Here is a 23,894-nt window from a genome sequence, read left to right on the forward strand (position 1 = left end):
AATTGGCTGGGAAGTTGCTTGAAAAGCAGCTTTCACTAACATAATCCTAAATGTGTGGGTCTCCTTCCTTCTTGTCAAATCCCACCTGTTCTTTGTTTGTAAACAGCTCATATGGTAAAGACTGTCTCTGGTTTGGGGGCTCCAAAATCCTTCAAAGTTTTGCTGCTTTTACAGTGAGACTGAGGTTGTTATAGAAGCAAATCTGAATCTGACCACAGCAGGGCAAAACGTGACCAAAAGATCTTTTGTGTCTCTACCTCGTATCATTCTGCGGTGAATTAATTAGCGCCCTCGTCCCGTGAGGATCCAGGATTGCTGATCGTCTTTCTCATTTCTAGAGCGCCAGGTCTTCCTTGCAACATGGAAGGATATTCCAAATGAAAACGAGCTTCAGTTCCAGATCAAAGACTGTCACCTGAATGCCGGTGAGTAGCTTAATTCTACCGTGCTGAGAGCACTTTTGATGCATGGTCACCAGACATCACCCGATTAATAGCATCGTCTGTGGCTAACAGATGGATGTTGCACTTAGGAATAGAAGAGCCTTGGATCCAGGGGCTCATTTCACTCAAAAACTTTAGGTCCCTGTAAAAGCACAACTAAAATCCCAGATTTTATGGATGAGGCTTTGGGCAACCTGGTGTAGTGGAGGGTGTCCCTGCCCATGACAGGGGGGCTGGAACTAGATGATCTTTAAGGTCCCTTCCAACCCAAACCATTCTATGATTTTAAATCTTACCTATCTGTTTCTTCCTTTCATTCTGGATTTTGTACTCGTTTTCTGTCTTGTACTTTGTTTCTGTGCAAAGCTCCTCATTTAAATAGAGCTGAGTACAGTGTTGGGGCTGCACAGTGATCCTGTCCTGCTGCCGAGTGTTTCCGGCAAGGTGTTCCAGCCCTGACTTTAACCTGCTGCATAATCCTGGGTCACTCACTTCACCTTTCAGCATCTGCTTTCTTCCTTCTGTTGTGAAAGAGTAACCCTACAGAACTCTACGTACCGCTATAAAATGTTCTGACATCTGTGGAGGACAGGCCATGTGAGAAGAGTTTTGGTCTGCTGTCGTTCGCTGCTATTTTGGGGCATTTTGGTCATACTCTGTCCCGTTCAGCTCTGTATTTAGTCGTCCAGCTGCCTCTGTGATCATCCTACTTGTACGTATGACCTTACTACTGCTGAAGGGTGAGGGAGTGTAAAAAAAAAACGTGGAATGGGGCCAGTGTAGCAGCTTTGCTCCTGTGCAAGAGGCTCTGGACAGGAGCCAAGTGATTCTACCGAAAGCTGCTGTGTTTCGCAGAGAAGGAAAGTGTTGGTTACAAACCCCGTAACCTTTTTATTCGCTCATGCCTGCCGTTACACGATGAACACCCTCTTGCTTCAATTGCAGACAGAAACCATGGGTCTCTTTGTACTCATAATTATTACTATTTCGGGATATAAAAGACGGAGCACACACAAGGGGGGGAAAAAATAGCAGCTGTTGGACCTTATGACTTGATTTCACTGTGAGGTTTCAAACGAGAACAACCTCTGCGCCTCCCCCAGCCCGCCCTCTGCTCCTGGCCGAGCTTGGCACAGCCTCTGCCCCTGCACTGCGGTGCTGCTGCTGTGGGTAAAGCCGCCTGCCCCGGCGGTGCCCTGACCGCGCCACCCGCAGCTCTTTGCGTCTCAAATCAGAAGCCTTGGTAACTTCTCGCTTTGGCACTGGAGTGCTGCAGTGATGGTTGGCGGAGGATGTAGTTGAGAGGGAGACAGGGGGTGGGCAGGTGAGCACTGGGGATCCTGCAGCCTGGCCTGTGCCCCCTTCTCCCTCTGGAAGAAAATGTGGAGTGAGAGGCAGTGCTCCCTGCTCAGGGTTTGCCAGCTCCAGAGCAGACCGCTTGCCCAGCCTGCCTGGGTTGGTGCTACTCCGTGGGGAACACGTTACGGGCTCGCAGGGAGAGCACGGGAATGCCAGGCAGTTTCTCTGCAGTGGCATCTGCAGCCGTTGCCAGGGCTCAGGCGGGAAGAGGCTTCTCCCAGTGCTTCAGCAAGAGCCGCGGACGCGGTGCCTCTCCCGAGCGCGATCCGTCACTTGGGATGCTCAGGGGCGTGCGGGATCTGCCAGCCTCTTTGGCTTATGTATGGGAGAAAGTGGGTCATGTCTCATAAACGGATTTCAAACGCTTCCATCTGCTGAAGCTTCTGGGTTTGTATTTCCGCTGCTTACTTCTCCTGCCTCTTGTGACTGTACCAGCCCGTTCTTTCCTTGACCACCTGGGCTTGGGCAAGGAGCAGGCCAATAGCTTGCAGGAGGGAAAACTGGGGAAATCTTGTGTGCTTGTCTTAGCCCCGTATATTTTTTAACTACCAATGCAACCCTACTGTTCACCTTGATTTTGTCTAAGCACGAACCTCCTCTAGTACAGACTGTCCTAAGAGCATCAAAGCTGTCTGTACAAGGATCAGCCGGGCCCCGGACCCTACAGAGAGCTGGTCTTCCAGCATCCTCAGGGATGGCGACTTCTTGCAACGTGGCCAAGTAGCTGGCGACGCGCTACAGGGCAGAAGCGAAATAAACTGGGTGAGCTCTGATGACAGCTGAATCCATCCTGCTACTAGTTTATGCCAGAGCGAGGGTGCGTGTCTGGCCACATGCTGCAGTAGGGCGATAGTCTTTTAAGATCCACAGTCTTGATTGTTTAAATCCAGTGAAAATAGCCTTGGTTTAAGGCACCTCCTTTCTTTCAAGAATAGCAACTTCTGTGTTGGGTATAGAATCTGTAGGAACTTGATTGCTGTGGAGGAAAGACTGGTTCATGTTCGAAGGACTGGTTCATCTTCAAAAGACTCTTTTGTGGGAGAGGCCTAAGCAGAATAAAGCTCTCGACCTGGGCCATTGGCAGGTCTGTTGTTCACCGAAATAACCACCGCGTGCAGCTTCCATGCCACTGCACAAAACAAGGCTCACCAACGGCTGCCAGGGCAGAGCTGCACAGAACAAAGCCTGCAGATTCCAACAGCTCCTCACTAAAACTCAGGAGCTGCTGGCTTTCCGCAGCCCTTCGGCGCAGACGGAAAGCTTCTGAGCTCCGCAGAGGTGTGCAGCCACAGTGCGAGTCGTTATCCCTGCTCTCCCAGCCGCTCCGATAAGTAATTCATGCCCAGCGTGAGCCCACCCACTTGGTGACGAGTCGCCGTTGAGGCTCGGGGGGGTGCACAGCACCATTCATGCTTCGGTCTCAGCGATCCCAGCCCGGCGAGGCGGATTCAGCTGTTGAGCTAAAAATACCTCTGCTGCCAGCTGATGCCCCCTCATCGCGCCAGCGCCAGCCGCGTGGAGCTGCGCAGCTGCAGGAGGAGGTTAGGCAGGCGGGGCAGAGCGCGCCGGGTGGCATGTGGCTGCTGCTGGGCAGAGGCATGGTCCTCGGACCCTCGGTGCTTGGCTTTTTCTTCTGCCAGCTGCAAAGAGCCTTTGCTTTGCTGAGCGCCCCTCTGCGCTGTTTCTGCACCACGTGAGGAGTGAGGCTGAAGGTGATGTGCAGATGTGCAGGGGGCCCTGCCGAGCACCTGAACAGAGGATGCTGATTTTCTTCAGTGGAGAAACTGAAATTCGAATTAAAAAAAAAAAAAACAAAAAAAAACCACAAAGCAAAATGGGCTTGGAGCAGAGATTTTCAGGGGGCTGGGTTTTACCTGTCAAGAAGGCTGCTTGTGCGTTTCTTGTACCTCCAGGGCTGGCTGGCTGTCGCCGTGCAACAGTCACCTTGCAGCACCTCCTGCGTAAACTACAGGCTTTTCCCCAACTTATTTCTTTTGTTCCTTCAAACAAAAAGGAGATAAAGACAGTCCATCAGTGTTATGAGTCTGTGCTCCCAGGCCTATCCATCCTGCGCCCACGAGGCAAGCCAAATAGGATTGACTGGAGCTTTAATGGTTTGCAACAGAGATGGCAAAAAAAAGCTTCGGTCCCTGGCAGCTCACCCCATAACAGGGTGCAGAACAGCCAGAACATCCTGGCTGCTGCAGGTAGCCCACAGCACCACGAGCTGGAGCCTTGGATGAGGTGCCAGGCTGTGGGGTGAGGAGCAGGTACCCTTAAGTGGTAGAGCTCGCCACTCTGGTCCCTGTCTCCAGCATCTTTGTTTCAAAAAAAAAGCAAATCCTGGACCCCTGAAGATATTCCCACAGTTCCCACTGACTCAGAGATGAGCATGTAATTCTGGATGAGGGATTCAGGGCTCAGGTTCCCAGTGCTGAGCGCTGGCCCTGGCCTGGGGCTGCTCCTTAGGGCTGGAGCTGTAGGGCCGTGGAGGAGCGAGTCTCTCTGGAATTGTACCGTGGGGCCGAGGTGTACTTAGGATGTGCTGTGCATCTTGAATTCATCAGAGCTCCGTTTCATGCGTCTGCATCTTAGGAAGAGGTTATGATACTGCTGTGGAGAAAACCATAGTCAGAAATATGACTTGTAACGAAAACACAAGGTCATGGTTATACCCCAGCGTTCTCATCTCTGGTGAATCCAGTGCTAAATTAATTGATTTTATGGGGGTTTTTTATGAAAATATAAGAATCTAGTGCATGAAAATAGATTCCTAGACAGTTATAGCTCCACTAATCCTGGTGCTGTTGGTGCATCTGCACCAACTGAGGTTTCCCCCGCAACTGAGAGTGCACTAAAGCTCAGTTTGCCTTGTTTACACTGTTTTTCAACACACTAAGTTTGATTAAATTTTAAAGGACCACTACATTAAGCTAAGATATGCAAATCAGATTAGCTAAATGTTTTTCATTTTTTAAATTCTGCTTACCCAAACCTACAGAGTGAAAGACAACAAGCTGACTTGCACACAGAGATTGAACACCATTAAACAGGAGGCAATTAGTCGCTGTGCTGTTCAGTGCATCTAGGAACTTTGCTTTTTGCGTGCTTATTACTGGTCCACAGTTCGGTGTGAAACAACAGCTTTGGTGTTTGGAGTTGAACATGGCTTTATTGGTATGCAGTGGTCACTTTGTTTTCCTCCCGCCGAGTAATTTGCTAATGCTGGAACAAAGAGAAATTGGATCTTCTTGTTGCAACAACCTGAGGTGCAAGCATGTGCAAGCTTCCCTGTAGGTTTTTTTTCCTGTATGAGCAAATCCAATAACCTGATCAACTGATAAATTATAGAACCTCTGCTTATTTTGTGTCTTGGAAATGGATGTAGTGTCATAATATTGACCCAAGTGCCTCCCCGCGGGATCAGAGTCTGTGGATGTGTTTGGTGTTTGAACACGGTTCTTGGCTGGATGCTCAGCACCATTCAGGTGTTGCTAGAAATGGCACGGGGATGTTTTCAGCTACCACAGCACAAAATACCATCGTTAAGTTTTACTTCCTGCTATCCAGCGCTTGTTGCAAAATGCCACGAAGGTCCAAGTTTAGAAAAGGTATATTGTGGATTTCGGTTCAGAGTTCTACGTGTCCTTTGTGAAAACTCTTGTTGTTGCCAGTTGGTTGGCTCAGCTGAGTTTGGAAGTGAGATTCTTAAGCTGTACAGGTAGAAGATTTAAGGATGTCCTTTGCTATACCCCAAAGGACAGTGCTGTTGAAAAGAATTGGATTACTTTAGTGCAAGGGAGGAGTTCTTCCTGTTCTTCCCTGGGTTTCCACGTGTGCTGTTTAGTTGTTGGGCTGAGGTAGGGTAAAGAATTCTATTTAAAAAGCAAAAGAAAAGGAAAACAAACAACCTGCACAAACAACAAAAAAAAAACACACCTGAAAGATGGACTGATGTCAGAGGCTTCCCTGGCCTTGGTGATGGGAAAATCTCTCTGTATCCTTACATTGTGCTCCAAGAGGGTTTTGAGAATAAGCGTTGAGTCAAAAAGCCCTGCGGAAAGTTGCTTGGCAAGGTCAGACACAGACTGTGCCATCTTGCAGGGGGACTCGTGTGGCTCTGCTTTGCAGAGTCAGAGTCACCGGGCCCCACGTGTGCGGGGAGACGTGTGCCCTGCAGCACGGCTCAGCCCTCCTGCCCGTGCCGGGCACTAACCAGGGCTTGGGTGGGTGCTGCGCTCTTCCTCGGAAACCAGCAGCCCTGTTCAGAGCTGGGCTCAGCTCTCTGCTCCTAGCAAATATCTGCCTTTTTTAATTTTTTTTTTTTTTTTTTTCAAAAGGCTGTGCTGTCACATGGCATTAGTGGTCCTGCTTTCAGCCAGGCACCGCCTGGCACAGTTGCTTAGCAACTCTGCCCGATCTCCAAAATCCTGACACTCTGGAGCGCAGGAGGGATGGGAGCTGCTACCTGGGGGGAGAGGGAGTAGGCTCTCGCCAGTCCCCAGATCTGTTCTGAGAGAGGGGGCAGGAGGAGTCGGGCGAGCCGAGCATCAGCGCTCCAGCTGCTCACGATTGCTCCGGGTGTCTGGCTGAGACAGGGTATGTTTTGTAGCATTTCTTGCACTCTTCAGGGGGGTAACTGAGGTCAGACAGGGACGTGGAAAACAGGCTTTCCTAGGAATTTGCCCTGCCTCAGTTTCCCTCCCTGCCTCAGTTTCCCTCCCTCTGCCTCCCTACAAGCATGTCCCTGCATGGAAATCAGCTCCCCAGCAGAGGCAGAAGCTGTTTAGATGTTTGAACCACCATGTGTGTGCCATCACCTGGTTGAAGGCTTTGGCGTAAGAGCAGCTGCTCTGCGGCCCTGTCTCGCCCACTGTGCCCCCCGAGCACGGCTCCCCGGGCAGCAGGAGCGCTCCCCGCTGCCGTCACACCATGGCACGATGGGGTAGCAGCCCCACAGCTGCCAAAATTACAGCTTCCTGCTTGCAGCCTTGCTTCCCACCCTGCACCACGCTCCCTGGGGAATGCCTCTGCTCTGACAGCGTCTCCCGGCTCAGGGGGCGACTGCTGCCAGCAGGAGCAAGGGTTGCTGGGGAAGGTCCCAAACCCTTGCCAGCAGTTCTGTTTCCAGGCTACATCTCCAGAGGGGCTTCAGACCAGGGAGGTTTAACCACAGCCCGTTAAAATTGGGCAAACAAAATGAAATGTAACACCAGTGTCCCTTGAACACAGTGCCTTCGCAAAGCCCTGCAGGCGGCTCTCGCTGTTGGGGGAGCTCGGGCTTCATCCCTCGTGGGTGATGTCCCTCCAGCCATGCTCCCTGCGAGCAGGGGACTGCTCTGCACCGCCTGTTTCCCTCATCTGGATGAGTTTGTTGTATAGAGGAGTAGAGCTGGGAGGAGGAGGAGACGGAGGGAATGAGGGTTTTTAAGCAAAGGATCTCATTAGTTACTTATATCTGCCAGTTTCCATAGTAACTGGGGAAGAGAAGAAACCTAAATCTGAGTGCATCTGGGTAGCTGGGTGCCTGAACCCTCCTCGACCTGCACACAGCCACTCTGAAGCCTGAGGAGCAAAAGGGTTCAGCCCAGCCACGGGTGGAGGGTCCAGGCTGCCCACGGAGCTGCTCCGCAGCCCTGGTGATCAGTGCTGCCCTGGGGAGAGGCAGTGGGTCCAGGTCTCAGCATCAGCGTTTGGATTTGTGAGGCCCTTTCTTTCCTGCTTCTCCCGTTCCCTGGTGCATGAACAGACTCGGCTGTCCCCGCTCTAATCCCTCCCTGCACCAGCACGGATTTGTGTCCGTTCTCAAATCCGGCACCGCTGGTGGCAGACCTTGGTGTTTGTAGGTGCAGGGATGGACTAGAGCTGCGCAGTCACTTTGTGCCACTGCTCTGCTGCTGTTCTGCTCCTCCCGCTCCTTGAAACGGATCCCACGTTCCCAGTCTCTTGGCTTTCAGTGCAGATTGGTTTAAGGCCACTTCTCTCCCTTGCTTTGTTGAAAGCACCCAAGCTGCTGAGAATGCCTTAGCATAGACAGGGTGTTCCTCCCTGGCCCAGGCAGAGAGTTTGAAGGGGTTAAATTTCTTCTGTCGGGCACCAGGAATGGGATTTTACCGGTGAGGCTTATCAGATGTGGAGTCGTCCTCCCTGAGCCTTCTGCCCAAAGTGTGGGTGTGCCCCTTTTACTGGCATCCAAAGGCTGAGGTTTGGCCTGCTGTGCTGAGACCCCCCTTGGCATCCAGAGGCTGCTGGTTTGGGGCTGTGTTCCGCGTATTTGCTTCTGTTCTTGCTTCTCTGGAAGGTCTCTTAGAAATAACCCGTGTCGTAGATACATCCATGCAGGTCTGCAGTTGAAACCACGCATCTTCTGCGAGCGCCGAGGTCGTATGGCGTGTTAAAACTGTGTCACAGCCCTGTGATCTCCAGAGACGGACGTCTGTGGGTTTTTACCCTTTCAAGCGATGGCTTTAAAAGAGGAAAGGACTTTTACCATGTTGTAGGGCATTGGTTTGGCCACAGGCATCTGCGTGAGGGTGTGGGGGGAAGCAGGAGGGAGCTGCCGTGGTTGGGACGGGACCTCAGAACCAGGCGCCCGAGCGAGCCTCAGGCAGGGATCTTTGTTCTCCTCCACCTTCATCTTCTGACTTTTGGGTGCCTCCAGGTTAACCTGCCTGGGGCTTGGTGGGGGTTACAGACAGAGCAGAGTCCTCTTACCCTCCGAGCTGCAGACTCTTGCCTGGATAAAGGCGGTGAGCCCTGAGTGACACAGAGCAGCAAGAAGTAAGTGAAAGCCCTGCAAAATGGGCAAATACTGCACAAGGGATCACAGCCTGAAAAGAATGAAGTGGGTCTGTGGAAGCAAATTGGAATTTTTTCTCCTTGTGTAATGCCTGCTCCTGTCCTCAGAGAAAACTCTGGGACAGAAGTCAGCGTTTTCTTGTGTGCTTGCATCCTCGGAACGCTCCTCTGGGCTCTTCTGTCTCTGCAGATGATGAATCTGAATTAACAGATGTGTTTTTCTTCCTTCTCTCTGAAGACACTGTCTCCAGCAAACTGCAGAACAACAACGTCTACACCATTGCCAAGAGGAACGTGGAGGGCCAGGACATGCTCTACCAGTCTCTGAAACTCACCAATGGCATCTGGATCTTGGCCGAGCTTCGCATTCAGCCGGGGAACCCGAACTACACGGTGAGGTGTCCTCACCCGTGGAGCCCTTTCTCCCTGCTTTGCCCAATGTGCCTGTTTTGGGGGAGATCCTGTTGATTTCACAGGGGGGTTAGGAATGCGTGCTGAACTGGAAAAAAGTGAGAAACAACAGAATTACGCTGCTCCGTTACCAGTGAGCTGGGATAATGCCCACTCAGCACTGAGCGGTTACTTGCCAAGGTTACCCAGAGATAAAGCCAAGAGACATTAGCGAGAAAGCGTTGCCAAGATGCCCTTCCCCCTCTCATAAACAAGGAGAAATTTATGTCCTGCCGCGTTCCTGCAGCGGAGACCGTCTGTCTGGATGTCAGAGCCTCTTTGGCCTTGTGCTGGCATCAGCCTAGGGCTGGTGGAAGGTGCACTCTGTCACACATCGTGCACTTCTGTAGCTATTGCTTTTGACTTTGCTCCCCTTCCAAGGACCTCTGTGTCTGAGCATCCCGGTATTAGAGGTTTTATCTCCTGTTGGAAGCTGTTCCCAGAGTTGCAAGAAAAATCCATGGCCTGGGGACCCGTGGGGTGAAAGCAAGCATTGGAAGGTGATTTAAAGTGTTTGCGCAAGGATTGATGCCACCAGCCTGGTCTCAGCCTGATCCTTGCTTTAGAGAGGGGTGGCAGCCAAGTTTGTGTCTGTCAGGACTGAACAGCAAAGCGTTAGAAGCCCCCGGGCTTAGTGCTGTGATTTACAACGTTGAGAGCAAGCAAGTCCCTTTTCTCAGGGTTTGGGGCAGTGTCCCCTTCCTTCATGCCTGCAGAGGCACCTACATTTGTTAAGGAATTTGGGAATCCCACAGTGGGAGTTTGTTTTCATGTACCTCCTCCTGCTTGTAGCAAGCTCTGAAAAGGCGGTTTGGTGTTGGTGACAAAGCAAGCAGTACCCAGGAGACATATTCTGGGCGACTGTCATCAGCCACCTCCATGATCTGTCCGATCCATGCTGTAGGTCAGACGTTTCCTGTTGCCTTTGTGGAGATGGTAGAAAGCTCCTGCCTTCCTTTGCACCACCACCACTAACTTCTCCTCTCTTCCTCTCCGCAGCTCTCCCTGAAATGCCGAGCTCCCGAAGTGTCCCAGTACATCTACCAGGCCTACGATGCCATCTTGAAAAACTAACAGGAGATCAGCCTGTGCCTCACCCTGCAGAAGGAGGGGGGAGAAAGGGGTCCCCAGATCCTCCTTCACCACTGGCGTGGGGAAAAGCACTCTTAACTGGAAGCAGCTGTATTCATGTGTAGGATTTCAGTCAAAGGCACTGATTAACCAAGGTAGCAATTAGTATCCACGTGCTAATGATGATAGGGAACAAACCCCTTTGATATTTTTAGCGTCCATGGAGTTTGTAACCACTGCTTCGACTACTCCCACATCCCCCTCGCCCCTCACTCGTCGTCCGTTCTCGTGGGCTTCTCCATTTTGTGCCAATGTTCAGTGTTTTCTAAATGGCTTTAGGCGTAGCTACGATTTTGTAAAATACCGCTCCTTGAAGAAGAAGAAAAAAAAAGGCAAAACCCACATGTCAGCTCATTAAAACAAGGCAAAAGTGTCGAAAACATAACACTGCACTTTATTTTATATTTTTATACTTTTTTTTTTGAGTTTTTCTATTGTAATTGGCTTAAAGGGAAGGCGATTTCAAGGAAGCGTTGGGAGCCCTGCAGGGCGGTCGGGCTCTAGCAGGGTGAGCACAGCCTCGGGGAACTAGGAACAGAGCCATCAGTTCGCTCCGCGGAGACGGATGGAGCCCTAAGGAGAGGGGTTTTTTATGACACTAGTGCTGGCAGACGCAGCTCTGCTTTTGATGGTGTGTTTTCACTCCAACCATCTCCCTGCCTCATTAGCTGCTGATTTGAGAAGTGAGACTGCTTTTGCAGGGGGAGGAGCTGCAGACCCAGGTTGATAATGGGACAGCAGTGGATGAACGAGCCCGCTCTTGGAGCAAAAGGCTCTTGCCAGAGCTCCAGGTGTGGTCTCTGCATCCTCACCCATCCGCAGCCCCTCTTCTTCTTCTCTCCATGCCTGCTACAGCTGAACTGCCTTCTGGGCCATCCCCCCTGAGCTGTGCCACCTTCGCCCAGCGCTGCGCTTACCCCCCGCAATCCCCGAGGCTCGCAGCGGTAAATCCGCACATGGCAGTGCTGCGTCCCCGCCGAGGCTGCAGGCATCAGCCGTGCCCCTACGGAGTGGAGCCACTGCTGGCAGTGTCCTGGGGTGCTGTGGGGAGGGGAGCAGCTCTCCCTGTTCCTGTTGTGTGTCTCCAAACCCAGGCTGTGGCACAAGGGGGGATGGTTTGGGCTCGGTGGTGTTTGTGCCCTGCCTGCCTAGGGCTTCAGGTCCCAGCTGAGCCAAGAGGCGAGCAGATTGTGGAAGTGGTTCTTCTGTTTGCAGCTTGGCTCTTTGTGCCCAGAGGCACATGGTAACAAGGGTCAGTCGGGTTCTTGCTCTCACCCCCTGTCCCGAGCAGCCCCATGCCCTGGCCCCTCTTTTCCTACCTGTCCTTAGGGCCAGGACTGCTTCCCTCCCTTTCCAGTCCATGGCTGTGGACTCGCCACACTTGGCAACCACTAAGTGCTGCAGCAACAGCAGTGAAAGCAAAGCCTCTTGCATGTCCCTGCTCCATCCATAGCTTGTCCTGCTTAAACCAAGCTGCTAACCAGAACGGCTTCGCCCTCCCAGCATGCTTTGACGCCATCTCCTCCCCAGCGAGCAAAGCTCATACACATAGTGACCCCCATGTTGTCTTTCTAGATGCCAGGTTTAAAGTCAGTCAGTGTTTTATGGTGGGAGATGGTTCATCAGGGCTTTGGCGCTGCCTGCAACCAAGAAGCCAGTGCTGGGAAAAGGTCACGATGACCTGGAAGAGACTCCAGCAGGGCACGGGAGCTGCGGAACCCCGAGGAAGGTGGTGCCCCCGTGTAGGAACCCCTGTGCTCTGGCTGGGGAAAAAGTGGGGCAGAGCTGGAGCAATGCAACCCTTGAGCCCTGCCCGTGCGTGCTGGGAGGTGATTTGCTCCAAGCACTGGAGGGGCACTGCAAAAATCTTTAATAGAGCAATTAAGGAAGCACCGGTGGCACCGAGTGCAGTGCTGTGTCGGGGCAGGGAGATGGCAGAGGATCAAGAGCAAGCCAGCCTCCCACGGGCACAGCTTCGATGCGGAGAGGGGTGCTCCCTTGCCGAATTCCTTCCCAGCTTTTTGGGCACGTGGGTGGGTGTCTCTGCGCCGCAGGGCAGAGCCTGGGCTTGGTGGGTGGCGTTTCACCCTCCTCTCCCGCCCCGCCGCTCCGTCGAGTGTTTGCCGCGTAGTTGTGCTGCTCTTCAGGCTTTACCTGCTGTCCGTGTCAATAAACTCATTTCCACGACGCCGTGGCTGCGTGTGGCTCTGTGGGGCTGGCGAGAGGGTCCCATCACCCTGCTTTTGGCCACGGCTGCTGGAGTGGGCAGGGCTGGAGGCTGGGTTTGGTGGGAAGGAGGTGGTTTGCCCAGCGGGAGCTTTTCATCCTTTTCTTTCCAGCAGCTGGTTTTCTACAGCAGAGACTCTCCAAAAGAGGAGCTTGCACGGCAAGAGGGTAGCAGACGTCTTTGGTCCCGTGCATCTGGCTGCTGCTCTGCTCCCGTGTCAAAGGGTGGTGGCATGGAGAGGACCCTGGGTTGCAGGGAGCACTGGCACCTCGGCACGGACAGCCTCTGATGAGGAGCGTGAGGAAGATGGATGTTCCCATTCAGCCCTTTCTGGGCCCCAGGTGGGCTCTGTGTGATGTGACCAGCTTTGCCTGGGAGGAAATGATAAAATCCGGTGAGTTGGTGATGTGTTCACATTGCTCTGGACCAGCGCTGGGATCTTCCAGAGGGCTTTGCCATTGCTGGTCCTGTCTCGGTTGCGCTGTGAAACCCCAGTGCTGGGCCAGAGCTGAGCACAGGCAGCCCCAAAGTCAGCCCTCGAAATGGCCAGAAATGGAGCACCCCCAGGAGCAAGTTTGGGAGGTGCTGCTCTCCAGCAGAGCAGCTCTGCCTCCCCCCTGCTCCCTTAGCAGCACTTGGAGGTCAGGTAACTGCTCTCCAAGGACCCATGCTGGCAGGTGCCGTATGAGCCAGCAGTGCCCAGCACAGGGATGGTTTTGTGTTAGAGGCTGGTGTATGTGTCTCATGGCAACACTGACAGGCTGGTTGGGGGTCACTGATGCTGTCCTGTCCCTTCATGCATGCCTGATGTGGTTGGGATGGGCTGCATGCCCAGCCACTGGGATGGGATGGGGCGGGATCACTGTTCCCTGCTGTGGGTCTGCTCCTGCCATGGTGCTGGGGCTGAGCCCGGTCACCATTTGGCCCAGCACAACAAAAGCTACTGCAAGACACTCAGGGCTCTGACGTGTCGGCCACTGTCCCCTTTGGGTCCCATGGCAAAGGGAAAGGTTTTTCCCTCCCTCCCTGCTCTGCCACAGGCTCCTTGGGAAGAAAGTGGTCTTTCCTGCTGCTCTGGATTTGTGGGCACACTCATGCCCCATAAACAGGGACACACCGACCCCGGGCCATGCTGTACCTTGCAAACTGGGTTTTCTTCATTAGCTTCCGGTGCTGGGAGCTCAGGGGACGCAGGTGATGCCACGGGGGTGGATGGACCCCACAGCCTTCCCTGTTCCTGAGGCCCATGCCATGGGGCAGAGACCTCCTGGGTTGCTCCTTACTGCTCTGGCTGGAGATGGGGCTGGTCTGGGTGGGCTCCCCAAAACCCCTGCTGCTCCTGCTCTGTGCCGGTGGGTGTGCTGAGGGCCAGCGGCAGGTGACAGCGGGTCCCCGAGCCCACAACATGGCACGGGGAGAGGGATTTTGGAGGCTGTGGTAGAGGTGAGGGCTGAGTGCAGCCCCCCGAGCCATCAGCCCTGCCTGTCACCCGCTGCTGCCTGCGTGCCAGGACACGGGAGCTCTTTGCCGGATGATTTTAGGTTTGTGTCAGTCTCCTGTCACGGAGGCTGGGATAAGCTGCCCAGCCAGTGAGGACGTGCCAGGATCCAGCCCCACTCCCCTCCCCTCTCCCTCATATATTAAATTTCACAAATAAAACTGCAAGTGAAGAGCATCTCGGAGGGAACTGCTAAAAATAACCCCGAGGCTGGAGCCTGCATTGTGCAGGCAAGTTCATATGCAGCCGCGATCCCTGCCCTCTCCCAGAAATATTTCAGGGCTGCTTTACGGTGATGCAGGGAACTGGAGGTGGGGGGCTGTGGAAGAAGAGCGGCATTTCAGGCTGGTAATTACCCCCAGGGACACCTAATTGATGCTCGCAGCTAGGGAAACGAACAGCTCTGCAGCAAGATAAGCCCCAAATCTCTGAAAGCCGGGGTGGAATGTGAGACACGGAAAAGGGGCTCCCTTTGCCTGGCACCGATCTCAGCCCAGCCTTGGTGCAGAGTGGCACGAAGACTGTCCCACATTTGCCAACTGCCTTTGCCCCACCCCGAGCCATGGGGCTGTGTCTGTCTTCCCCTTTTCCCCAAGGAAGGGTATGACAATGTGTTTCCACTGGTACCCCCTGCTCACCCTGGAGAGGAGCCCCTGGAGATGATGCTTTTCCTGGCTAAAGGTGCTGACGAGGCTGGGGGGAGCCTGGCCATGTCGTGGCCGGTGTTCGGGCTCGGCCAAGCCTGTGTGATGGCAGCCAGACCCACGGGGCCACCTCGGTGCTCGCGGGTGTCACGGTGAGCTGGAGCAGGGGTCGGGGGCTGCTTTGAGGAGCAGAGAGGAAGCGGGGAGCCCGTCGGCAGTGTGTCGTGGGGGCCTGGACCACAGTCACCAGAGGTGCGACCAGCGTCTTCCTCACCGTCCAGCACACAGGTAAATGCTTGGTGCAGGGTGTCCCGAAAACGCAGGTGCTGCAACAGAAACGTCTTGGTACAGCCTGGCACTGTCCCGAATTGAGAGCAGCCCCCGGTGGCAGCGGGCACAGAGGAAAACCCAGCCCTGCCAGCTGGACCAGGGGCTCACCCAGTGAGGAGGTGAAGGGATGTGCCCAAGAGCATACAGAGCAGCAGTGTCAGAGGAGGGAAAGGCTCCCTGGGGGGGCTCCTACCCCCCTCCCCAAAGGGGTCTGGCCCCAGGGGACCCCCACAGGATGGGCACGAGGGCACAGGTGCTGCCGGGCGCCGGGGAGGGAAGGGGTGCCGGTGTTGCACCCAGCACACCGCAATGGGGACATGGGAGGGTCTTTTCCCATCGGCACCTCCCCAGAGCCCCGGCAGAGGCCGGTGTCCCTCCCGGCTTCCTGCGATTCGGTCTGGGCATTCCCTGCCTCCTTCCCCGGGCGCTGCCTCCTTCCCTGCCTGGGCACTGCCTGCATCCCTCCCCGGGCATCCCCTGCATCCCCGCCTCGGCAGAGCCTCCTTCCCTCCCCAGGCACTGCCCGCATCATTCCCGGGCATCACTGCCCGCATCCCTGCCTGAGCCGTGCCTGCCTCCCTCCCGGGCGCTGCCTGCCTCCATCCCCGGCACCACCTGCCCCCCAGCCCCCCGTGCCCCGGCCGGGCTTTGCGACCCCGCGGCGGCCGCGCTCCCCGCCCGGCTCCCCCCGCTGCCGCCGCCGCCGCCGCCCGGCCCCTCGGGAGCGCCGCGCCGGGCCGGGCCGGGGCTCCGCAGCGGGGCCGCCCGCCCCGCGCCGGGCTCGCCGCATGGCTCCGCCGCCCGCTGGGGCGCCGCCGGCCCGGGCCGCCGCTGCCAGGTAGGGGGGAAACCGCCGGGGAGCTGGGGGGGGGGGGGGGGGGGGGGGGGGGGGAACCGGTGCGTCGGGGCCGGGGCGGGGGCAGCGAAAGTTGAGCGCCGGTAACCCCCGCTCCGCCCCGCCGGCCTGAGGGGTGCGTGTGTGTGTCCCCGCGGCACCCCCCGACCTCCTTCAGCCCCAGCACCCCGCCGCGGGCCGGTGCCGGGGATGCTGCGCTGCCCGCCGCGGCGAGAGCATCCCCCCGGGAGGGTCGGTGCGGGGTGCGGGGTGCGGGGTGCTGCTGCCGCCCCCGCCCCGCGGCGCTCAGGGTTTGCTCGTCCGGCTGCCCTCGGCGTGGCGGAGGTGGCGGGTGCGGGTAGCGGCGGGTGCCCAAGGTCGCGCCCGGGGCCGGGGCATCCTTCCCGGGAGCAGCCCGCGAGCCTCCGCCCGGCCCCGCAACCCGCTGAGCTCAGCCTTGCGCTGAGCGCCCGGGCCCCCGGGCCGGTCCCCGCTCTGCCACCCCACCGCGGGGCTCCCCCGGCTGCGACCCTCCTCCGTGCCTCAGTTTCCCGCGGTGACGTGCTGGCGTGAGATGCTGGTGGGGCCTCTGATGCTTTGGGGTGCAAGCCCGCTTTCTGGGGCCCATGAGCCAGCTTTCCCCAGGCATGGCTCCTGTGTGCCAGCCGGGAGGGGGACAGGGGTTTTGGGGTGGCCCGGCAGCACTCAGCCCGCTCCGCAGGTCAGGGCAGCCCCAGGGGTGCTGGGTCTCCAGCTGTGTCACTCCATCGCCCTTCGGCCTCGCAGAGGAGCTGGGGCTGCTTCCTCGAGGAGGAATGGTTTGTGAGGATGAGGTTGTCCCTGCAGCAGAGTGGCTCCCCCCGGGACTTGCAATGACAGTGTTTGCTGCTGGCGGAGAAAGGCCTCGGCAGGGCCAGGTGTGGGGGCTCCTGCACCTCCCCTTTCCCCGCATGGAAACCCTCCTGCTGCCAGGGCTGGGGGGAGCAGCTCCCCAAAGGCAGTCAGGACCCCAGGGGACAGTCCCAGCAGCACAGCATGCTGTGTCCCCCAGCCCTGGCACAAACCTGCCCGGCTGTCCTGGGGCTGGATCAGGCCCTGCTGAAGGCCCCCAGCCCCGGTGCAAGGAGGGTGAGGATGATGTGGGCCACAGCCCAGCCTGGGGGACCACGGGAAGCCCGGCCTCCCCAGCACCCCGCAGCGGGGACCTCCACAGCCGGGCTCTTCCCAGGGCAAATACCCTCCCATCAAACAGGCAGGACGAGTGGTTTGAACCTGCTGCTTTCTGCCAGCTCAGGGACCCCCACCCTGTGCTTTGGGGATGGTTTTCAGGGAAAACAGACCAGAGCATCACAAATTGGTAAAAGCATCCATGGTTTGGGATAAAGCACAAGCCGCTTCCTAGCGATGGGAGTGAGCAAAAGTGGGACTCAGCCCTTCACCCTTGGTGTTTTCATCGCAGGTCCTGATTGGGAACCCGGTGCCCGCGGGTGTTTGGGCTCCTCAGATTCAGCTCCTGCACCCTCACATGTGGGTTATCACCCTGTCTCCGCCGGCACACGTCGCCCTGCCCCGGGGCCCTTCTGGCCTCAGCACATGTGCCAGCAGCTTGTGGGCTCACCCCGTCAGCTGGCTCGGAAATTAGCCTCCATCAAATTAATTGCCAAACCGCTCACAGCCTGAAATTAAACATTAAAGCTGTCGTTCGCAGGCGCAGAGCAATCTCCCCCCTGCCCCAGCAAAAGGCAATTCTGGCTGTCCAAGCAGAGGGAAGATGGATTCCCTGGATCGGGGAGGTACCGGGATGGAGCAGCCGGTGGCGGTCCCCGCCAAGTGCTATGGGACAGGTCCCCAGCCCAGCCCAGGACCCCACTGCTGCTGGAGCTGGGCAAACCCTGAGCTGCAGACAGTCCCTTTCCTGGAGGTTTCCTTGTTCTGGTACTGAAAGGGCTGAATGTGTCCGTGAGAACCTTCCTTGGACAAAGTTTTCTCAAATCCTGGCTCTCCTTGGCTCTTCTGAGGGGACCCTGGGGTCTGGCAGTGCCGAGGCCTCCTTTGGGATGTCACCCAACCCTGGGGGATGCTCCTGCTCCCTGAGGACAGATATAACCTTTTTCTGTGGGCTGCTGCTTGGAAAAATATCACCTGAAGCAATAGTGAGGTGTGCCAGGGCGTCTCCAGGATCTGACCAGCTTCTCCTTGGCCTTGCAGTGACGGGCTGTCCCGGAGGGGAAATGCATCCTGAATGGGGCTGAGGCCCCCTGCGTGGGAATATGCAGCCTCGGCGCCACGGAGGCAGCACCAGGGCAGTGGCCGGCGCACGGCGGCATGGTGGCAACGTTCAAGATTGCCGTGCTGGGAGCCCAAGGCGTGGGCAAGAGCGCCATAGTCCGGCAGTTCCTCTACAACGAGTTCAGCGAGGTCTGCGTACCCACCACGGCCCGCCGCGTCTACCTGCCCGCCGTCGTCATGAACGGCCACGTCCACGACCTGCAGATCATGGACTTTCCCCCCATCACCGCCTTCCCCGTCAACACCCTGCAGGTAGGGGTGCACCGGCTCGGTGTGACGGGACCTCCAACATTGCGGGGGTCTCGGGTGACGGTGGCGAGGTTTCACTGTATGACCCTGTGGGGTCCCGGTTCCTCCTCTTTGGGGATGCTTCTCCCTCCATGTTGGGGTTTGCTCACTAAAAGCTGGTGTGAGGGATCGCATCCTTATGGTACTGGCTGAGCGGGCCCAGGATGATGTGTCTTTTAAAGCATTTTCACCTAAAATAGTGGTGAATGTGGGAAGGACGGTGTCCCACTCCGAGGACCGTGGCTCCAGTGATGCCCACAGCCCTGCCACGTCTCCCCCTACGGCTGGGAGGTGGATCCTGGAGCACTGAGATCCCATTCCATCACTGTCAGAGCCACGGCCAGCAAAGGGTCAGGGGAACGTGGCCAGAGCATTTGGGTGAAAATCTAGGGTTCCTGGAGAGCCAGACCCAATGCACCCACTGCCCGAACCAGGTGGAATGGGGCTGCTTGTCCCCTCCTGGAGTGGCCGTCACCCCCCAGCATGGCCTGGGCTTGTCCCTGAAGCCCTGAGCCCACCGGCCCCTCCTCAAACCCCCAAAAGAGCCCAAAAAGGCAGCGTGGGGTTGGAAAGCGTTGCCATCAGTGCAGACCGCTTTGGGGGGTTTAATGGGAAAAAAGGAGATTTTAAGCTCATGCCATCATCCCATCCCGGGGACACAGGTTGTGCTACTGCTGCCGGGAAAGGAGCCGGAGGTGCCCAGCCGTGGCCACAGCCGTGCCAGAGGGCGATGCCACCGGTGGCAGCAAGTCTCTGGGGCTGGGCTCTCTTAAATTTTTAATCAATATAATTATATTGCTCCCGTGACCGACAGGGATGGGGTTACAGGGGCCTCGTAGTGCTCCGGGTGTCCCCTGTGCCGTCGGGCAGGAGGTGAAGCGAGCGCTCCGGGGCTGAGGAGGAAGCTTAGAAATTAATTGGCGTGCACGGGGAACGCAAGGTCGGCGCGAGAGACAGCCTGAAATGGCAAAGGGTAATTTATTGGCACGGCAGCCGACACTAACGTACTCCATTAACCCCCTACCTCGGTGCGCTCCGGAGGTGGGGACGGATGGAGGATTCCAGGGAACAGAGGGTGGCTGCGAGGGGAAAGGAGGAGACCGCAGTGGGGGATGTGGTTCTGTCTGCTGGGAAGTATCGCTGGGCTCTGCTCCGTGCCCGGGAGCAGCATTCCTGCAGCAGTATCCTGGGAGAGGAGTGGGAGACGGCGGCTCCTGCGCGGAGCCAGGAGGGATGCGCAGCGTGAGCCTCACCCAGCATCCCGGGAAACCTGCCCTGCGGGGGGAAAACCATCCCAACGTCACGACGCTGGAGCAAGCGGCACCCCGGCGTGGCGGAACAGCTGTGGTTTATTGGTCTCCAGGTGTATCGGGACTCAGAGCCAGCTGGGACACGGCCACTTCCTCCCCCTGCGTCTCCCCGGTACCGCGGAGCTCCGCGTCACCTCCTCCCCTCGGCCGATGGGACAGGGGCTGGGTCATCCCGCTTACTCCCAGCTCCTTCCCGTGCTGCGGTCTGCGATGGAGACCAACCCGCACCCCAAAACTTTCATTTTCCCAGTTCCCTTCAGTCACAGGTCTTCTCGTTTTGCCTCATTCCGATGATAAACTCAGCAAGGGGTGATTCACGGTACTGGAGAGGTTTGCTTGGGGAGAAGCGCTGCCTTTTCCTCCTCCTCCTTCTCAGGAGGGTTTGTGGTGCTGCCTGCACAGGCTGCCATTCCCAGGACTACTGCTGGGCTGGGAAAGCAGCTGGAAGTGGGGCAGATTTTCATTCCTATAGCATGAAAAAAAAAAAAAATCCCGTTATTCCTGGAAACCCAAAACTTCCTTAACAACATGTATTTCTTACAGCTCCAAATTTTGGCTGTGGACAGGCCACCCCCAACTCTCACCCTCACAGACCCTATTCCTGAGCAGCGACTGCTCCTCTCCGGTCCCCGTGTGCCCTCCGAACAGCCCTGCCACCACCTTCCCCCTCTGACCCACAGGGCTGCTGCTCCATCACCCCCAGCCCCACAGAGTCAGGGCTGCACCAAGCTCTGCTCAGCCCTCAGCATCCTCCTCACCCACCCTGCCCGAAAACCAGGGTGCGTCACTAATTAACACACCTAATTAGCAGCTCTGGAGGATGAAGCTTTTACATCCAGGGCAGGGGGGTTGCATCCAGCCCGGGTCCCAGCTGGCCTCTGGGCTGCTGTGCATTGATGGAATCGGGGCCGGCAGATCCCGTTGTCCCTCCTCTGGGTTAACGAGGGGGATATGGGATCTCCGGAGATGGGGGGCACAGCTGAAGGGCTGCCGGGGGGGCAGACGCAGCCCTCGCAGGGACGGGTCGGGGCAGAGCAGAGGTGAGCTGGGTGCTGGGTGTCGGGGCTGGGGACCATGCACCCTCCTTGCTACCTGCCGGTGTAGCAGCCCCCTTGGTGTGCCCGGCCCCAAAGGGGTGCAGGGCACCCCCCGGGCACGGCGGCGGGGCTGAGCCAGGATTGATCCCTCTCTGCACCTTGCAGGAGTGGGCGGACGTGTGTTGCAGGGGGCTCCGGAGCGTCCATGCCTACATCCTGGTCTATGACATCTGTTGCTTTGACAGCTTCGAGTACATCAAAACCATCCGCCAGCAGATCCTGGAAACGAGGTAGGGACCACTTCGCCGGTGAGTGCGTCCACCCGCGGCTCCTGGCGGGACAGTAGGGCTCGGCCCAGTGCTCCCCTGCTCTCGGCATCAGAGATAAGGTATCAGAGACTGGGGCAAAGCCCCTTTGCAGGGCTGAGAGCCCAAAAGCAAAACCAGACCCGAGGGCAGGAGAAGGAGAAGGAGCCTGGGCAGGTATCCCCTGCGGGTGAGGGCAGTGATCCCTGGGAAAGCAAATGGAGCTGGCATGGTGGGTGGCTGGCCACGGAGGGGGACAGGGGGACAAGCCAAGAGGAGACACGTCCCTCTTGGCAAGCCAAAGCCAAGAGCCGCTTTGGAATGGGTTGGTGTCCATGGGCCAGTTGGTCGTCCCCTTCTGTCCTCCCTCACCACTCGTCCTCCCCAGGGTCATAGGCACTTCAGAGACACCCATCATCATCGTGGGGAACAAGCGGGACCTGCAGCGGGGCCGGGTGATCCCGCGCTGGAATGTCTCCAACCTGGTGAAGAAGACGTGGAAGTGCGGCTACATCGAGTGCTCGGCCAAGTACAACTGGCACATCCTGCTGCTCTTCAGCGAGCTCCTCAAGAGCGTGGGCTGTGCCCGCTGCAAGCACGTCCACACCACCATCCGCTTCCAGGGGGCCCTGCGCAGGAACCGGTGCACCATCATGTGAGCCCCCCCAGGCCCGATGGACCCCTTCCCCCGGCTGTGCCCCCGTGGCCGCCCGTCTTGGGGGACCGTGGCTCCCCGGCGAGCGCCGGTGTCACCACTCTCTGTGGGGGTGATGCTGCAGTGGGAGCTGTGCCAGAGGCACCTCGGGGTTTGTTCCCCCGCTGGCGCTGGCACCCTGCGGTGACATTTGGGGATGGGGCACCTTGGGTGGTGCTGGGTGGGGCGATGCGGTGGCCATCATCAGATCAGAGCAGGTGGGCAGCCGGGCTGCCTGGAGGTGGCGAGGGGTGAGGGAGGACCTTGGTTAAACTCCCAAGCCCTCCCTGAGCCTCCGGCACTCGGGGCCAAAGTGGTCCTGGGGCGGGGTTCGTGTCTCTGCCGTGCCTGAAACGTGGCACTGGGGCAGGGGAAGATGCCCCAGATAGTGCCCAGATGTTGGCTGTTGGGTCCGTCCTTACCGGCTCCTGCCCCGGCATTGCTTGCTGCTGCCTGCCATCGCCTGCCATCCGGGAGAAAATTGCCCAGTGCCTGTGTCCCAGTGCTCTGGGGATGGCTCTGTCCCTGGGGCGCAGAGGGGACAGGAGTCCCGTTTTCCTCCCTGCGGAGCCGGGGTTTCTCCCCTCGGAGGGCCGGGCAGCCTCCGGCAAGAGGCCAGGTTACATGGACTCTCTTTTGGCTCAATAGGGTCAGGTTTCCAGGCAGAGTTTCTGGATGGAAACAAGAGGAAAAAAAAAAAAAAAAAATAAAGCCCCCATCCTGCTCCTTACATCCCCCCGGGGTGCTGCTTCCCCAGGGCTTCGAGCCCCCGGTGTGCCCCGGGTGGGCCAAGGAAGGCTCCCCTCCCCCAGCAGCCTGTCCAACACCAAATGATCTCGAAACGCTCCTTGCCGGGCAAGTCGCCCCCCTGCTACCTCGCGTCCCGGGCTCAGCGGGCACCCGGCTCTTCACCACTCCGACCCAAGCCCCTGGCATCCCCCGGTGGGCAGGCAGCCCCCCCGACACATGCCATTGCACCCTGCCAGCGGTGCCACGACAGGTCGGACCCGCGCGGGGCTCTGCCCTGGCGACGCTCAGCTCCATCCGCGTGAGACGGCGGCGGAGCGAAGGCAGCCGCAGAAGCAATAGGGAGCTGGAGTTGAGTTGCGTTTCCAGTTGCATTCCTTTTTCTTTTCCCCCCCTTCTAATAGGAAAGCGAGCCCCTCGTTATTTTTTATTATTATTGTTTTTCAATCTTTCAGCTTGTTTTCGCACCAGACTTGCTGCTTACCTGCGTCTTGGCCCGCATGGTGGGTGGCGACAGTGGTGGGGCGGTGTGATGGCGAGGGGCAAGCGAGAGGCCAATGGTGGTTCCTCCTTCTTGGCTGCTCCCTGTGAGACGCAGGAAAACACTGTCCTCATGCCCCAAGGCAGGAGATGAGGCCGGTGCATCCTCAGGCAAAACCATCTCGGTGGTTTCTGGTGTAACCAGGCGGTGCAGGGGTTCAGCGCTGCTCTGGGCGGTAAAAGGATGCCAGCCCCGTGTTTTCCCCCCCGAGCAGGTTTCCATCTCATGGAGGCACAGCTCTGCTCTCCGTAACACTTTCTATCAGGAGTAGGTCCAGCTGAGCTCCGGCACAGTGCATTTCACCACCCCATTGCTGCAGCCTGGGGTTGGGGGGGTCACCCTGTTCCTCCCTTCCCACCCCCAGCAGCCACTTGGGGTGCAAAACCCCATTCCCCTTGCTCCAAAAAAAGAAAAAAATAAGGAAAAAAAAAAGAGAAAAGGCAACTGTGGAGACACGGGTCCATCTCAGGTGGCTGCGAGAGCCCCGGCTGGGGAAGGGCAGTGGCACTCGTCACCATCCCTCGCCTTCATGGCAAACTGGGCCCCCCCCACCGCATCTCGTCAGGATTTATAACAAGTATAAGTCCACGTTGTCGGTCTCTGGCTAGCTTCGTCCCTCCAAATTGTTTGAGTGGGAAACTCCTTGGTAAATGCTGATAATAAAGCATTTCTAAAGTGCTCTGACATACACATATCAACGACTAAGCCAATACATCGTTTGTTATAACCCTGTAGCCTGCAGTTTATAGCACAATTAGTTACAGGTTTTTATAGCATCTATTTAGTATTTTGGAAAAAAAAAAAAGTTATAAATATAATTGTTATATTCTATTGTACTTTATAGACAGAGAAAGTTATATTAGTAATAATAACTCTCACTGCTTCGACAGCGTTTCCCAGCTCCCAAGAAAACGAGGGCTACAAAGAGCTACTTTCCCAAGAGCCAAGGAGCGGGTGGGTGGTGGGAC

At 57.1% G+C, this 23,894-nt stretch overlaps 2 protein-coding genes across 5 annotated transcripts in view; both read left to right on the forward strand.

Moving 5' to 3' along the window:
• Positions 1-11,045, forward strand: part of AP2B1 (adaptor related protein complex 2 subunit beta 1) — an 82,327-nt gene extending 71,282 nt beyond the window's left edge. For all 4 annotated transcript variants that reach the window (XM_086624401.1, XM_086624402.1, XM_086624400.1 and 1 more), the window contains 3 exons: positions 339-425; positions 8,839-8,993; positions 10,050-11,045. In XM_086624401.1, the coding sequence (XP_086480527.1) occupies positions 339-425; positions 8,839-8,993; positions 10,050-10,124 (317 nt within the window). In that variant the 3' untranslated portion in view covers positions 10,125-11,045. The remainder of the gene's footprint in view (positions 1-338; positions 426-8,838; positions 8,994-10,049) is intronic.
• Positions 11,046-18,040: 6,995 nt separating this feature from the next.
• RASL10B (RAS like family 10 member B) lies at positions 18,041-21,603 on the forward strand. Its single transcript, XM_009986880.2, has 3 exons — positions 18,041-18,256; positions 20,805-20,929; positions 21,333-21,603. The coding sequence occupies exons 1-3, from the start codon at positions 18,041-18,043 to the stop codon at positions 21,601-21,603; spliced, it is 612 nt and encodes a 203-aa protein (XP_009985182.2).
• The last annotated feature ends 2,291 nt before the right edge of the window (positions 21,604-23,894 follow it).

This window comes from Tauraco erythrolophus, chromosome 21 (assembly GCF_009769465.1).
Source record: "Tauraco erythrolophus isolate bTauEry1 chromosome 21, bTauEry1.pri, whole genome shotgun sequence".
Classification (NCBI taxonomy): domain Eukaryota; kingdom Metazoa; phylum Chordata; class Aves; order Musophagiformes; family Musophagidae; genus Tauraco; species Tauraco erythrolophus.